The sequence below is a fragment of the Podarcis cretensis genome, assembly GCF_951804945.1.
Source record: "Podarcis cretensis genome assembly, chromosome: 6".
Taxonomy (NCBI): Eukaryota; Metazoa; Chordata; class Lepidosauria; order Squamata; family Lacertidae; genus Podarcis; species Podarcis cretensis.
The window spans coordinates 5,966,599-5,979,479 of record NC_137175.1 but is presented as its reverse complement, the minus strand read 5'-3'; the positions used below and the strand labels follow the sequence as shown (position 1 = coordinate 5,979,479).

The 12,881-nt window shown below is 49.0% G+C and overlaps 1 protein-coding gene across 2 annotated transcripts; it reads right to left on the bottom strand.

The window, feature by feature from the left end:
- Positions 1-1,232: 1,232 nt before the first annotated feature.
- On the bottom strand, positions 1,233-12,864 carry ZGPAT (zinc finger CCCH-type and G-patch domain containing). Of its 2 annotated transcripts, XM_079979470.1 has the most exons (7): positions 12,708-12,864; positions 10,299-11,043; positions 9,396-9,529; positions 8,026-8,184; positions 5,977-6,108; positions 3,810-4,227; positions 1,233-2,965 (listed from the first exon to the last, which is right to left on the bottom strand). In XM_079979470.1, exons 2-7 carry the CDS (start codon positions 10,886-10,888, stop codon positions 2,827-2,829), a joined length of 1,572 nt encoding a protein of 523 aa, XP_079835596.1. In that variant the 5' UTR covers positions 10,889-11,043; positions 12,708-12,864; the 3' UTR covers positions 1,233-2,826. The 2 variants fall into 2 exon arrangements, with proteins under 2 accessions (XP_079835596.1, XP_079835595.1); XM_079979469.1 differs by lacking the exon at positions 12,708-12,864 and having other exon boundaries at positions 10,299-11,085.
- Between the last annotated feature and the right edge of the window lie 17 nt (positions 12,865-12,881).

The window sequence follows — 12,881 nt, the reverse complement described above, 5'->3', positions numbered from 1 at the left end:
GGGCCCAGTATTATTCGTGGGAAGGCGAAGGCTCCCATATGAAAACCTTTCCCAAGTATTATCAGAGAATCACCAACCACCCTTTAAAACATGTTATCTACCACACATAAATGTAGCCTTTACTTTATTGTGGATGCAAAATATGAGGTTCCTTTCCAGATCTCAGTTCTTCTTTTTGTAAGGAATAGATAACTAACAGACGGACAAAGTAACCTTTAGTTCCCACTTACTAAGGGTGGCAAGCGAGGGTGGTCTCAGGAGTGAATTACGACTGGCACAAAACCTGGGGAATCAGGACTCTTGCTTCCATTCCCCAATTGGGAGCTTCCCCATGAGAACAAGAAACCTGCTCAGCATTTAAGAGCAGGAGAAGCTGGTGCTTCCGACCTTCCATGACGCTTCAGGCATAGCATGTGCCCTGTGGTTTACGTGGACCCGGAAGTAGAACCTGCTGTCATGTGCATATCTGTACTGCCCAATCCTGAGCACATTTACTTAGAATAAGCACCACTGGATTCAGTGGTTCTTAGTCCTAGACTATAATTCTTTTAAAAAAGCAAAACAAGCATTGCAGCCTTAAACAAGAACGCCGGCGTGTTGAAGAACCTGACAAGACCCAGTCACCCTAGCAAAGTTGTAGCTTTTTCAGACTAATTGAGGATAACATCCCACCCTGTTTTAAACAGAGGGCTGAACATATTGCACCCAGCAGGGTGGCACCTAGCACAAATACCGCACATTTAATGGGCACAGATTAGGAGAGACTTCCTTACGTTTGTCTCTCTGTCACTATTCCTCCTTACTTTACCAAAGGTGCCATGGGCTTCGAAGACGCTTGAACTCAGGACACAAGGGAGAAACATGCTAAGAGGAAGGCACGCTTGGCAAACCCTCATCATGATCAACTCCCGCCCGGAAACCAATGTCCCCACTGTGGAAGGATGTGTGGATCCAGAATTGGCCACCACAGTCACTTATGGGCTCATTGTTAAAACCGTGTTTATGGAAGACAATCCTACTCGGCTATGAGTGATCGCCAAAGATTGCTCCTTTACAAATGGGAAATGGAAGGAGAACAAGATGCTTTTCTAACAGAATTCAAGGGTGTGGGAGGAGGGATGTAACAGGAATTTAAACCGAGTGGCTGCTCTTCGTCTGGCCCCCAGTGCTTTTTACAGGGTAGATTTATCTCTGTTAGATGGCTCAGGCACAGCTGAAGAAAACCAGACCACTTCCTTGCTGGCGAATTATATTTTGCAAACCCGGCTGCAAACGAAGATGCACCGTCTATCATACATGCAAAAGCGCACACGCTAGAACCTGAGCTACGTAAAAAGTCCCAGGACCCAGAAAGGAAACTCCCAAGACCCAGAAAGCAAAGGAGTCAGCATGACGACTGTTCTTTTAACTCAAAATAATCTTTACAAACCTGAAAGGAAACGTGCACAGGAAGCTACACAGATGCTTAATGCTGCCCCGGAACGCAGAACCCACCACTGCTCTTCTCCTCAGCAGAGCATTCTTCCTGAGACCAAACAGTTTACCCACTTCTCTGATGCTATCGCTCCTGTGGGGCTGCAGGAGTGAGCATGAATGATAGTGGCTTTTCTCTGCTCCGCTGTCAGTTCTGACGAAAGGCAAATGCTTCAGAAGGGGGTTGCATGAACACAGAAGAACTCACCACCTGATGGTTGTTGTTCGGGGGGGGGGGTTGATGTCACCTGAAAGCCTCTTGCACTCCTTCCTTCACCCCGTCCGTAGGATTTCAGGCTAGATTTGGGAGGGCGGCAATGCAGGCTCAGCATGCGCCTGGAGGCCACACGTGACCAGCTTTGCACACTGTTTCAGACTGCAAAGCACGTGGCTGTCCCCATGTTGTTGGGACTCCAACTCCCATCAGCTGCAGCCAGTGGTCAAGGATGATGGGAACTAGAGTCCCAACAACAGGGGGACGGCCACAGATTTCCCCACCTCTGATTTAAGGAGACCCTACGGGAGGCGGTTCTGCCTTCAACCTTTGATGGGGGAGAGCACAGGGATTATAGGCCAAGAATCCTCAAAGAACTGAACTGCTGCTCGTGTGGGCCAGTGAAAATGGCCAACCTCCCTGCAAGCTTCTTTTCACATGGCTGTTAAACCTCCCTGCCCAGGAGTTGCACAGGGAGATAATGCTACCACACTTCTAGCACCTGACTATCGGTGCGGATGCCGCGCATGAGACTGCAGCAGTTCCTTCCGCTAGGTCAGGAGGACCGCACGGGTGCTAGAGAACCACCTTATCTCTTCCTTCATCTCGTGGTGCTTTTCTCTCTTGCGAGTTGGGTGGGGAGATCACCCACCACCAAGAAGTTGCCAAGGGATCCTGGGAGGCAGAGAGGCGGAGACAGACAAGGAAACGGCCAGGAGAAGGGCAGGAATCTGCTAGCGGCTCCCATGCCTGATTAACATTCTCTGCAGCTCCATGTAGGTGCATCACCTTGTAGCCTTTCTCTTTAGAAAGCCAATTATACAAAAGAGAGGCAGTGACGTGGCCAACACTCATCAGGCCCTGTCAGGGATGATAGGAGCTCAAGCCCAGAGACACCTAGAACACCCCACGCTGGTTACCTTTGCATTCAGGTATCTATGGCTCTGAGCCACCCACCTCTTCCACAGCACCTGCCTTTCAGCCCTGCTGTGCAGCCAGGACGAAGGAAGAGCAGGACTAGCCTGTCTGCCAGCTCAAGAGATAGCAAAGTCTCCCTCCTTGCACACTTGTAGAACAGCATGGCTGCTCCAGACCAGTGAAAATGGCCCGGCCTGACAAAGGGCGGGAGAGGAGACAGGTTAGAACTCGGTCATTTTCTTGTGTGTGTTGGCTTTCTTCTGCTCTCGCTGGAGACTGGCCTCCTGAGCCCGCAGCTCGCTCAGTCTCTTGTGGGCTCCGGCAAGCTTCTCCTCCAGCTGAGCTGCGGCAACCGTGTGCCTGAAAGCCCCAAACCCAGAGAATTAGAAGGACGTACTCAGAAAAGGAACATGCACAGGGAGGTGCCTACTCTATCGCCCTCCATCCCTCCAATTTCTGGGCACCACAATTTAAGGATATTGACAAGCTGGAAGGTGGGCAGAGGAGGGCAACCAAGATAATCAAGGGTCTAGAAGCCAAGCCTTATAAGGAACGGTTGAAGGAGCTGGGTATGTTCAGCCTGGAAAAGAGGGGAGCTATAATAGCCATCTTCGAATATCTCAGGTTTATAGATAAAGCATTCCTCGTGCAATATGAACTTAATTTCACAAGCAACCGTATCACGCCCACCTGGGTTCTAGATACAAGTACTAGGTCATCAGCATACATTAAGACTGAGAGTTTTTGGTCGAGAATTGTGACAGGGGCAAACTATAGGCCCTCCATTTCTTTAACCATGTCATTAATATATAAATTAAACAGGAAAGGTGCCAAAATGCATCCCTGTTTGACTCTAGTAATGGTCTTAATTCTAGTGGTGAGATGGCCAGCCAGATCCACCTTTACTTGTATCAATGTGTCAGTGTATAATGTTTTGATGAGAAATAATAAACGGAGGTCTATATTTGTCTTTTCCAATTTTTGCCACAATGCATGCCCTTGTGGGTCCCTTCTAACTCTATAGTTCTCTGATTCTGTGATGAAAGAGCCTGGTGCTCTTCCGGATGTTTTGGACGACAACTCCCATCAGCCCCAGCCAGCGCTACTGAAATATTTCCAGCTAAGCCAGAAATACTGGGAAGCCAAAACCCACGGCCTCCATTCTAGATCAGATACCACATGCAGAATCGAAAGGTCTCATTACCTCCCGATGTTGCGTGCCAGGGCTTCCTGGATCCCGCGGATGTCCTTCTGGGTTTGGTCGATTTTCTCCACCGTCTGGAAGAGGCGGACGCTCAGAGCCTTCTTCGTGCTCTTGCTGGCGTGGTAGATCTCCTTGCTGCTCCTCTCTAGAGGTGCAAGCCCTGCCTCCTGCTCACTGAGGTCCTGGCCCTGAAGCTTCTCATTCAGGAAGTCAAAGACATTTCGGGAGGGCTTTGGGCCCTGCCGGGGAGGCCGGGCGGCTCGGTTGCCTTTTGCCCGCCGTTTTCTGGGCTTGGCTGGATCAATCTTCCCCTCTCTTTTCTTCTGGAGGATCTCGGCACACTCGTCCAAGGACTTGCCTTTGGGCAGCACAACTGCTAAGACCGGCTCCACTCTGCCTTCCGAATTCTTCCCCAAACCTGAAGCAGGAGGAGAGTCATGGATGGAGGACTTGACCTGGCATGTGTAAGAGACACTTGGATGGATGAAGCAGACGGGCCTGTCCTTGCTGCTGCTTGTCCACCAGGTTTCTCTTACGCACAGCAACCCAGGTCATAGGGGGGGGGGGGGGCGGGGGTTTGTAGTGATTTTTAGGAAGTCATTAGCTTGCATCAGGCATCCTACTCATTAGCTACTCCTAGTCATTAGCTTGCTTCAGGCATCCCTACTGGGAGTCATTTTAGACTCACAGCTGTCCATGGAAGCGCAGGTTAATTCTGTGTCCAGGGCAGCTGTCTACCAGCTCCATCTGGTACGCAGGTTGAGACCCTACCTGCCTGCGGACTGTCTCGCCAGAGTGGTACATGCTCTAGTTATCTCCCACTTGGACTACTGCAATGCGCTCTACGTGGGGCTACCTTTGAGGGTGACTCGGAAACTACAACTAATCCAGAATGCGGCAGCTAGACTGGTGACAGGGAGCAGTTGCTGAGACCATGTAACACTGGTCCTGAAAGACCTACATTGGCTCCCAGCACCGTATTTTTCGCCCTATAGGACGCACTTTTTCCCCTCCAAAAATGAAGCGGAAATGTGTGTGTGTCCTATGGGGCGAATGCAGGCTTTCGCTGAAGCCTGGAGAGCGAGAGGGGTCGGTGCGCACCGACCCCTCTCGCTCGCCAGGCTTCACCAGAGCCCCACCGCCAGCCCCACAAGCTGGGGGGACAGCGGGGAGGCGCAGCGCGCCATCCCGCTGTCTCCTGACGTCCTTTGGAGGCTGGCAGCGGGGAGAAGCCCGCTTCTCCCTGCCGCCAGCCCCGCAGGCGCCTGGGGGTGGGGGAAATAAATTTTCCCCCCTTTATTTCCCCCCCCCCAAATTAGGTGTGTCCTATGGGTCGGTGCGTCCTATAGGGCGAAAAATACAGTACGTTTCCAAGCACAATTCAAAGTGTTGGTGCTGATCTTCAAAGCCCTAAACAGCCTCGGCCCAGTATACTTAAAGGAGTGTCTCCACCCCCATCATTCAGCCCGGACACTGAGGTCTGGCTCAGAGGGCCTTCTGGCAGTTCCCTCCTTGTGAGAAGTGAGGTTATAGGGAACTAGGCAGAGGGGCTTCTCAGTAGTGGCGCTCGCCCTGTAGAATGCCCTCCCATCAGATGTCAAGGAAATAAACAACTCTCTGACTTTTAGAAGACATCTGAAGGCAGCCCTGTTTAGGGAAGCTTTTAATGTTTGATGTTTTATCGTGTTTTTAGTGTTCTGTTGGGAGCTGCCCAGAGTGGCTGGGGAGGCCTGGCCACATGGGCAGGGTATAAGTAATACAATTATTATTACTATTATTATTATTATTATTATTATTATTACTACTACTACAGTGGTACATTGGTTTAAGAACAGCTTAGTTTATGAACAACTTGGATTAAAAACGCTGCAAACCCGGAAGTAGGTGTTTTGTTTGATGAACTTTGCTTGGAAGCAAAACATGTTCTGCTTCCTGTTGAGTGTGTTCCATTTGTAAATTGAGTCCCCTGCTGCTATGGGAAAGAATGCCTTGGTTTAAGAACACTTTGGTTTAAGAACGGACTTCCGTAACGGATTAAGTTCATAAACCAAGGTACCACGTATTATTATTATTATTATTATTATTATTATTATTATTGGCACAAGCAGAGAAATTACTTGGATAAGTTGCAGAGACAACCACCTTTTGCGCACATGCAAATGCTTACCTTTGCCAAACTCATACCCCATCTGAGCAAGGAGTTTGGAGCCGATGCCACGCGTATGCGCCTCCCAGCTGCCGAAGGAGGAACTGCAAGAGGGGGGCCCTTCCCCATTCTCAGGGGTGCTGGAGTCGATAACTGTGAGGGCACAAGAGGAGATTTAAGTGGGGGAGGGCGGGCAGCACTGGCAAAACCAAGCAGGCTGGGATACCTAATGCAGAATCTTGGAAGCAGGAAGAACAACCGGCTTCTCTCTCAACTTCTGGCTGCCTTGAGGACTAGAGTTTGTTAAATGCCCTAATCATTCCAGCCAGTGTGGTGTAGTAAGGAGAATGTCAGATTAGGACCTGGGAGACTAGGGTTCAAAACCCCACTCAGCCACGAACCTCACTGGGTGACCTTGAGCCAGTCACATCCTCTCAGCCCATCCAACAGGGCTGTTTGGGGAATAAAATGGGGAAGAGAACCATGTGCAGTGGTGCCTCGCAAGACGAAATTAATTCGTTCCGCAAGTTTTTTCTTCTTGCGAGTTTTTCGTCTTGCGAAGCACGGTCTCCCATAGGAATGCATTGAAAATCAATCAATGCGTTCCTATGGAGACCGTCCGGGGACAGAGGGGAAGCGCCGCGCGCCTTCCCCTCTGTCCCCGGACCTGTTTAAAGCAAGGGGCGGCGGGGAGAAGATTGCTTCCCCTCTGTCCCCGGAGATTGCGGGGCAGGCAACGGGGCGAAGCAATCTTCGCCCCGCCGCCCCTTGCTTTAAACAGGTCCGGGGACAGAGGGGAAGGCGTGCACCTTCCCCTCTGTCCCCGGAGATTGTGGGGCTGGCAACGGGGATAAGCGATCTTCTCCCCGCCGCCCCTTGCTTCAAAAGAGGTCCGGGGACAGCGGGAAAGACGCGCTGCGCTTCCCCGCTATCCCCAGAGCTTGCGGGGCAAGCTTCGTTTTGCGAAGCAAGCCCATAGGGAGATGCGTCTTGCGAAGCAGCTAAGAAAATGAAAAACTCCTTTGTCTAGCGAGTTTTTCATCTTCCGAGGCGTTCGTCTTGCGGGGCACCACTGTATTCCACCTTAAGCTCCTTACATAAATTGCATTTATGATTACATGTATATGGTTTGGCTTTCTGGCCACTTAAAGCAGCTGCCAGCTTGCAGAGAGCTTTTATATTACTGCCTGTCACTTACACTTCAGTTTACATGCAGGAGATCCCAGGTTCAATGCCTAGTAAGACTGGGAAAACACTTAACTCTGAAATCCTAGAGAGTCGCTCAGCTAGAGGAACAAAGGCAGCTTCCTTTATTCCCCCTTTTAACAATATTTCCTTTCGCTTGCAAACTTATTTCTATGAGAGTGCTGGCAGAGCATTTTTGGCCTCTTCATAAAACCACAGTTTCCTGGTATCTTTGGGGCATATGCATTGTTAAAGTTCCTCTAAGTTTACAGCGCAGATACGGCACTACATTCCAATGGTCACTGAACTCCATTTGCCATTTCTTCACAGCCACAACTCCAGAGGAATCAAACTTCCTGGGGTCCGTTTGCTCCCGCGATTGCTTTGGTTCTTTTTTTTAAAGACTTGCTGTGCGCAGAACAAACCTTTACTGTTTTTGAGGGCAAGGTGACCTTGACTAAAGTGAGCCACTTTGCAGATAAAAACAGCGCACGAATCTCCAGCATTTCAACATGACCACAAGTAGCGGCTCAAGATGATGGAGACAATCCTTTCCCCGAGAGATTAAAGAGTGCAGTTACACTAAGTGAAAGCAGATGTTCAGAGCAAAAAGGGAAGCACCCCCCTCCGAAGCCCTGTGAGGCTTGAATGCCCACACCTTATACCAGGGGCCAGCAAACTTTTTCAGCAGGGGGCCAGTTCACTGTTCCTCAGACCTTGTGGGGGGCCAGACTATATTTCTTTGGGGGAAATGAACAAATTCCTATGCCCCACAAATAACCCAGAGATGCATTTTAAAGAAAAGGAGACATTCTACTCATGTAAAAAAATGCTGATTCCCGGATCTGGCCCCCAGGCCTAAGTTTGCCTACCCATGCCTTATACCTTTGGCATATCCGGCATCATCCACTTCATCGCCTTCTGACTCCGATGAGGATGAGCTCTCCTCGCCACGGAGGGGAGGCATAATGCCGTCTCCCTCCACAACCGCTTCTTTCAGGAGCAGCGAATCAAATTTCACCGTGTAGTAACCGCTGTCAATGTCTGAGGAAGGGAAAGCGAAACGGTTAGGCTGCAATTCAAGGCGCCAACTGGGGTAAAGGTAAAGGGACCCCTGACCATTAGGTCCAGTCGCAGACGACTCTGGGGTTGCGACGCTCATCTCGCTTTATTGGTTGAGGGAGCTGGTGTACAGCTTCCAGGTCATGTGGCCAGCATGACTAAGCCACTTCTGGCGAACCAGAGCAGCGCACGGAAATGCCGTTTACCTTTCTGCCGGAGTGGTACCTATTTATCTACTTGCACCTGACGTGCTTTCAAACTGCTAGGTTGGCAGGAGCAGGGACTGAGCAATGGGAGCTCATCGCGTTGCGGGGATTCGAACTGCCAACCTTCTGATTGGCAAGCCCTAGGCTCTTTGGTTTAGACCACAGCGCCACCCACGTCCCATGTACAATTAGGAGACGCTCCCCCCCCCCCCCCATAAAGCTCAAATGTCAAGACACGCATCCCTCACAACTCCTCAGCAAGAGGTGTGTTCAAGAAACCGTTTCAGATCAATACCTTTTGCTGCAACTTTGGTCTGGGAGTAAACTCCACTGAACTCAGTGGACCTTGCTTCTGGATAGACGTGCACAAGACTGAACTGTACATCGATTTATATATCCACTGTATATATGAACTGGTATAGCATTGTGACTTTGTTTCCCCAGTTCCTGATGGGCTATTTTAATACCCATTACTTTCTAAAAGGTATGATATTAAATGCATCCTTAAAGCACAGGAGGCATTTTTTTAAACCACTCCCCCCCCCAATATACATTGGGGAAAGCGCTTTGGTGGAGCAAGTGTACTGCATACAAAATAGTTCAGGTCCCAGTTCTCCAGTTAAAAAGGACTGTGGGTATAAAGACCAAAGAAACACATGGTTGTGCCCGAAATCTTGGAAAGCTGTTGCTAATCAGAGAAAATAAACTAGCTAGATGGACCAATGAACAAGCTTGGAATAACGCAGCTTAGTTACTACGCGTAGAGTAGTAACTGAAACGTTTGCAGGCAGCTAATGTTTGGATTTCTTTGCAAGAGTGCATCATGCAAACGCCTGCATCAGAGGGGCCACTGATAGTTTGGGTATGTCTTAGGGTCCCCTCATGCCAGACAGGTATCTTGCCTACCCCTGCTGCACCCATAAGTTAGAAATAGGCATAAACCACCCTCCAACCTCACAGCAAATGTGCAAAGCGAAAGAAACTCACCTGTGATTTTAGCAGCATACCAGATCCCATCCTGATGCCTTGCCAGGCAAGCTGAGCCCACAGCAAGGCAGCTGAGGTCGGGCTCCTCAAAGGGACGCAGCTCCTCCACAGATACAACTTGCCCATGGGAGAATCTGCCGGAGGGTGGGGTAGGGGGCAACACAAGGACAATGAATCACAAGTGCCAGCTGCTGGGCATCACAAACGGGGAGAGGACTGCTGCATTCAGGTGCTGTTTTCAGGCATCCCACTGACTGGCCACTGTGGGAACAGGATGCTAAACTAGTTGGTCAGAGCAAGCAGGGCTCTCCTTATATTCTTATTCAGGACTGTCTATGAGAAACATTTGGCCCACCAGATGTTGATGAACTACAGCTGCCTTCTTCCCTGGCCATTGGCCATTTGTGCCGGGGCTGGTTCCCCTGCACCTGAACTGCAAGTTTCCAAGCTGCACAAAGGATACTGCAAAATTAAACTGCAGAGATGCTCTAAACTGGACCCCAGTGCCTTCCAAGTATTGTAGCCTACACAGCCCATTTCTCTAGCAGCTGGCCATGCTGGCTGGGGCTTACGGGAGCTGTACTACCAGATATCTAGAGCAGGGTTTCCCTCTGTTTCTGGACTACAATTCCCCTCATCCCTGACTACTGGGCCCTGCCAGCTAGGGATGATGGGAGTTATAGTCCACAACTGGAGATCCAAGTTTGGGAAATCCTGGTGCAGAGGACAGCAGGTTGAAGAAAGCTGCCCAAAATGAAAGTGGGTACGGGGAATGCAAGCTTGGCATAGCATCCAAGTCCTTGTTGGAGGGGAGGAAGGGGAGAAGAATATTATGAAGACTTCCCTGACCCATTGGGAACCCCATCTCTACCCCTTACCCAACTCAAGAGGAATCCTAATTACCGGCAATTCTCTTTAAACCGACACTTGTCATCCAGGAAGAAGGGGCACGGCTTCAAGGATTTGTGGGTGGGGTAGAGATAGAGCACTCTGACCCCTCGGCTTCCATCTTCCATAGATTCACTCCCCACAATCATGGCATTATGGTACTCAAGGGTGCCCCAAGAACTGTAGTATGGGGCTTTCACTTTCATCCCACTGGCTTCCTCCTCCTCCTCCTCTTCTTCTTCCTCTTCCTCCTCTCCTTCTTGCTCCACATCTTGAGCATCTGGGGACTCATCCTCTCCACCCATTTCAGAAATGGCTTCCTTAAAAGCAGCATATTCATCATCTGTGCTCAGTGGCCTGTCTGGCTGGAGAGGATTGGACGAAGATGTGGACAGTGTCTCTGGGTCCAAAGTTGCACAGAGCTTGCTCTTTTTCACAGAAACCAGGCTGGATTCTGTCAGTTCTATCAGCTGCTTTAAATCCGCCTGCAGCTGGATCAGGTCGGGTTCCTGTGTTGGGTCCGGCACAGCTCCCAAAGCCAGCTCCACTTGCTGCAGCTGGGCATTATAGGTCTGGATTGCCGCTTCCAAACTCTCCTCATCCATCTCTGCAGAATGAAGAGGTCCCTGCCCCCTTTTGGGCTTCAGCACATCTTCAGCTTGAAAGGTAGCAGGAAAACTTGATAGCAGATGCTTGCCCAAAGCAAGATCTTCTGAGCTGTCCAGCAATTCCCTCTTTGTTATCAACCAGGCACACCTCACTGCAGCAAAGGTGGGTTAGTTAAAGTTACAAAGGGTTAGAAATAAGACCACAGTATTAAAAACGAGCCCCTAGAATTTATTCAATAGATCACTTAAGGCAAGGCAGCCATTATTCCACTCTTTCTTTTACTAGTTTTGCTCCTGTGCCGTTAATGGCAACCTGACTGCAGAAATGAAGCAAGCAAAGCTTTCCCCATGCCTGCCTTGTGGCCCCTAATGTGGAGCCCATAGTAACCACAGAACTCCCAGCCACTTCTTGACACTCGCCACGGCCTCCTGCTGCTGCCGCAACATTCAATAGGTATGTAAGCAGAGCAAGACACCATTCCTTGTGTCACACGATCAAAGCAGGCTAAAAGGGGGGTAAACCCTTCATATTTTTTTTTTTGGGGGGGGGGGGTTCAAACAGGGAAAAAATACATACATATACACACATCCTTTTCCTATTAGGCAAAGATCATAAGACAACCCGGATGGTCGGCAGATTCTGTGTACAGATCTGCAGGCGCAGACCATTCCCCAACCCAAACTAGTTAGTTAAGAAAATCCCCAAACTCGGTTCCATGGGTGACTCTGGGTCATCTCTCTGCAGTAGCTTATCTTAAAGTTTTAAGTGTTGATACGCTTATCACATTTATAAATTTATTGTTGTACATTGTTTAAATGTTTGTTTTCCTTCTGGGATTGTACCCCCAAGTGTGTTTTATAAGCTGGTCACCGACCGTAATAAATTATCTATCTACACATACACACATACACGCTTTAATATTTAAAGTGTGGCAAATTCTTAAAAATCGGTTGCTTTGCTTTATTCATTTTTCTTTGCTTTGGGGCGTCCTCCTGGAGAGCAGGAACTAAACCCTCCCCTGAAGTGATTATGTTGTGTATGGTTGTCTTCCTAGACTGAAAACTTTTGGAGACAGAGGCTCCATCCCTGAGCTGGCCCTGCGACAGCCGCTCTCTTCCCTCACCAGGCCCTGCCCCAGCCAATAATAATAATAATAATAATAATAATAACAATAATAATAATAAGTTATTTATATCCTGTCCTCGCCAGCCAAAGCCTGGCTCAGAGCGGCTAACAATAAAGGTAACACAGCATTCTAAAGTCAATTCATTTTAAAATCAATTCAAAATCAAAATCAAATCAAATCAAATTATTTATTTATTTATTTGCTTTACAGGGTTAAAGAAAAATGCTTTGCAGGGTTAAAGAAAAAGAAAAATGGTGTAGAAAAGTACAATGATGGAAGTAATCTACATTAGACACAACAATTTAGTAAGTGCAACAATTTTGAGGTCTTAGAACCAAAGGAAGGAAGTCAATACGTGTATATGTATGTAATGACTAGATTAGAATGATGATATGGTTTTATTTGTAGATGTGTGTGTTTTGTTCTTTTTTTTGTTTTCTTTTTTCGCGTTCTGTTTTCTTTTCTTTATTCTTTTGCTTGTTTGTATGGTATTATTTTGGATTCAATGTTTGTAATTTTTGTTATAATTTTGCATTGAAATAAAAAAAATAAAAATCGAATCGAATCAAATCAATGGCAACCATTGGGCTAGAGTTCTGTGAGGATTACCAAAGGAGGGGGTCAGACTCTGCCAAAACCTCCCTGAGAGACCCAGCAACCCGCCCCCCCCCCGCCCCCGGGTGGCCTACCTCGCAGGGTTGCTTGCAAGGGGGGCTGGAATGACGAAAGGCGCAAGGCTTTGGACGTCCCGCCCCGCTACGGAAGCTCGACGACGGTAGGCCTCGCGCAGATCCCGCCTCCCGAGCCCCGCCAGGCTCCCTCTCAGCCCCCGCGACCCCGGCGACTCCAGGCGAGGGAAGACC

Excerpts from the sequence above, each read along its gene's own strand:
- ZGPAT (XM_079979470.1), bottom strand. The coding sequence starts at position 10,888 with ATGGATGAGGAGAGTTTGGAAGCGGCAATCCAGACCTATAATGCCCAG. Across the intron at positions 8,185-9,395 it reads GTATGCTGCTAAAATCACAG|ACATTGACAGCGGTTACTAC; the intron begins GTGAGTTTCTTT and ends TCCCTTCCTCAG. Across the intron at positions 2,966-3,809 it reads CTGGCACGCAACATCGGGAG|GCACACGGTTGCCGCAGCTC; the intron begins GTAATGAGACCT and ends TGGGGCTTTCAG.